We start from the raw sequence: 2,540 nt of genomic DNA on the forward strand, positions 1-2,540 counted from the left end.
TCCCCGGGGGCAGGCATCGCTTCCGCGGGCGTCCCGGGCGCCTCCTGGCCGGGCGCGGGTGGGTGCAGGCGTTCCTCAGAGCGTTAGCTTTCGCTGTAGACGCGCTGGCTTCCTTGGTCGCACCAAGAAACGACACGGAGGGGCCACGCTGAACGTGCTTTGCTGGAGGAGCCGCTGGCACGCAGGGACACACGACAAGAATCCTGTACGGAACCTCCATGAGTTGCCTCTGCAAGTTTTTTTTTCTCTTTAACGTTCGTATCAAGCAGTCCGTTTACATTATTTCGGGAGCTTTCTCCGGTTGGAACCTGGTCATTACGACGCAGGAGTTCATCATACGTGACATGCAGAACTGCTGTAGCTGAGACCAAGGAGTGAAGCTCCTAGTCGGAGCACAGAACTCCAGCTACTTCAGAAATTCTTTGGCTCTGTATTACATTGGTTCAGGCATCATCGTACTGTCTCCCACAGAGCAGCATCTGGTCTGAGGTCTCTGGCATGGTTTGCAATGCCTTACCTAACATGCCCCACAGTTTCTTGAAAAACGCTTTCTCCGCATCTGTAGCAACGCTGTCTTTCGCATAGCGTGCCACTGGATTAGTAAAACCGTTCCTTACGGTAGGAAGCGTATGTACAAGGGACGATAGAGGGTAACGAGAGCTGCACCAGGGTTCAGGGTGCGTGCTAAGGATTGTTGCCAGGCTGACTTCTTCAGGCTTCTTGCGCTGCCTCTCATGCTCTGATACTTTCAGAAAGAGACTTTGTGCAAATCTATGATGGCTTTCAGTCTTATGGAGGGCAGGGATTATTTCTGCACTTTGCATAGTGTATGTTCAGTGAGCGCGATGCTGAGCCCAACCGAGATTGCAGGGAACAGGACAAGGAAGGTCAAGAGCCAAGGGATATCTGAGCTATATCGCTACTGAAGAGTTAACCTGAGGAGAACTTGGTTTTTTTTTCCCTGGGTCTGCTCTGTTCTCTATGTTCGTGGTCAAGTAGCAGGGGTTGGGGTTTTTTTAACGTAGTGGAAGACAGTTAACTTCAGGATTTTTTCTTTGATTCTTTAGCTCTGTCAACTTCCTTGGATATTGGGCTGAGTAACTGGAGCTTCCTATACGTCACTGTCTCCCTGTGAGTACAAACACCATCTTCCCTGGGAGCCCTCTGGTGGGGTTTAGAAAGTGCTTTGTCAGGGTCGGTTTCTTACATGGGTGTGTAGCTCGGTGGGGTTGGCATGCAGGGTCTCGGAGAGCTTCCTGGTAGCAATGCAGAAGTGGGTGATCTGGTCCCTAGTAGTGCTGTGCTGGGAAGGACTACGTTGGAGGAGACTGACAGTGTATTTTGGTCCTTACAGCTACACGATGACCAAATCATCTGCCATTCTCTTCATTCTGCTTTTTTCACTGCTCTTCAAGCTGGAGGAAGTGGTAAGGGTCCCACACGATGCTTCAGGGAGGGAGACGGTCAGGGAAACAGGCAGTACACGTACAAGAAACACAAGCAGAGGAAGAATGCAATTATGTGGATGAGTCTGAAAGAGAGGAGGTGTCAGTCTGTGTTCAGCTCCACGAGTCTGTAGTGATTTTGTGTTTGCTCTCATCCAGAGGGTGGCATTGCTGCTGGTGGTTCTGCTCATCGCTGGGGGGCTCTTCATGTTCACCTACAAGTCCACACAGTTCAACGCACAGGGGTTCGTGCTGGTGCTGTGTGCCTCTTTCCTTGGGGGTATTCGCTGGACCCTCACGCAGATACTTATGCAGAAGGCTGAACTGGGTATGTAGGGTGTTAGGAAGTGGGGGCGGGGGGTGTGCTGGTAACAGGGAGGGGAATAAGGAGGCGGCAGCCCTTGCTGCAGAAACAAAACATCTTGTGTAAGGGACAGTGTTTGAAACCTGGGGCAGGGGTTATCTGTTGATGGGTAATGAAGGTGGCTTGGCCTCTGCAGCAGCACAGGCATGGGCATTTCGGATAAAGTGTATGTCTAGGAATGGTACTAATAAAGGCTATGTCTAGGAGTGGTACTAATAAAGGCTCTAGGAGTTATGTTATTCCCTGGCTTGTTGCTACCTGGTCTTTTATTGATTCTCCTCTTTCAGGGCTCCAGAACCCCATTGATATCATGTTTCACCTGCAGCCGCTCATGTTCCTGGGGCTCTTCCCACTCTTTGCGGTGTTTGAGGGTGCGTGAGTTAATTAGAGAAAGTAGGGATAGCTTTATAGAGTGGTTGGGGAGATTGCTTAGCAGTTTTTTGTTTGAGATTGTTCCTTTACATAAGTGAACAGCTAATGAACTTCACAAAGTAGAGACCTGGAATTATGAGCACCCAGATATACCTTATGCTGGGAGAATGTTAAAGAGTGCATAGGAGTAGTAGCCTGCCACATTTGTGGAATTAAGGGCTATGAAGAACTGGCTCCACATCTTCCTGATACTGGAATGTGAGCAGCCCACCCCCATCTTGTTGTGAGGGGGAGTTGGGAAAGGTACTCTGCTACTCACTGTCTTGTTCCTAGGCCTGCCTTTGTCCATATCAGAGAAA

At 50.0% G+C, this 2,540-nt stretch overlaps 2 protein-coding genes across 2 annotated transcripts in view; both read left to right on the forward strand.

Annotated features, from left to right (window-relative positions):
- The window catches only part of ELMO2 (engulfment and cell motility 2), a 24,820-nt gene extending 23,685 nt beyond the window's left edge, over positions 1-1,135 (forward strand). Inside the window, exon 23 of the mRNA XM_035896141.1 lies at positions 1,068-1,135. Within this exon, the coding sequence (XP_035752034.1) occupies positions 1,068-1,135 (68 nt within the window). The remainder of the gene's footprint in view (positions 1-1,067) is intronic.
- SLC35C2 (solute carrier family 35 member C2) overlaps positions 1,043-2,540 on the forward strand; it is a 10,573-nt gene continuing 9,075 nt past the window's right edge. The window contains 5 exon segments of the mRNA XM_035896139.1: positions 1,043-1,131; positions 1,355-1,427; positions 1,605-1,773; positions 2,097-2,180; positions 2,515-2,538. Of these exon segments, the coding sequence (XP_035752032.1) occupies positions 1,362-1,427; positions 1,605-1,773; positions 2,097-2,180; positions 2,515-2,538 (343 nt within the window). The 5' untranslated portion in view covers positions 1,043-1,131; positions 1,355-1,361.

The sequence above is a fragment of the Egretta garzetta genome, unplaced genomic scaffold (genome assembly GCF_000687185.1).
Source record: "Egretta garzetta isolate BGI_Z169 unplaced genomic scaffold, ASM68718v1 scaffold356, whole genome shotgun sequence".
Lineage (NCBI taxonomy): Eukaryota > Metazoa > Chordata > Aves > Pelecaniformes > Ardeidae > Egretta > Egretta garzetta.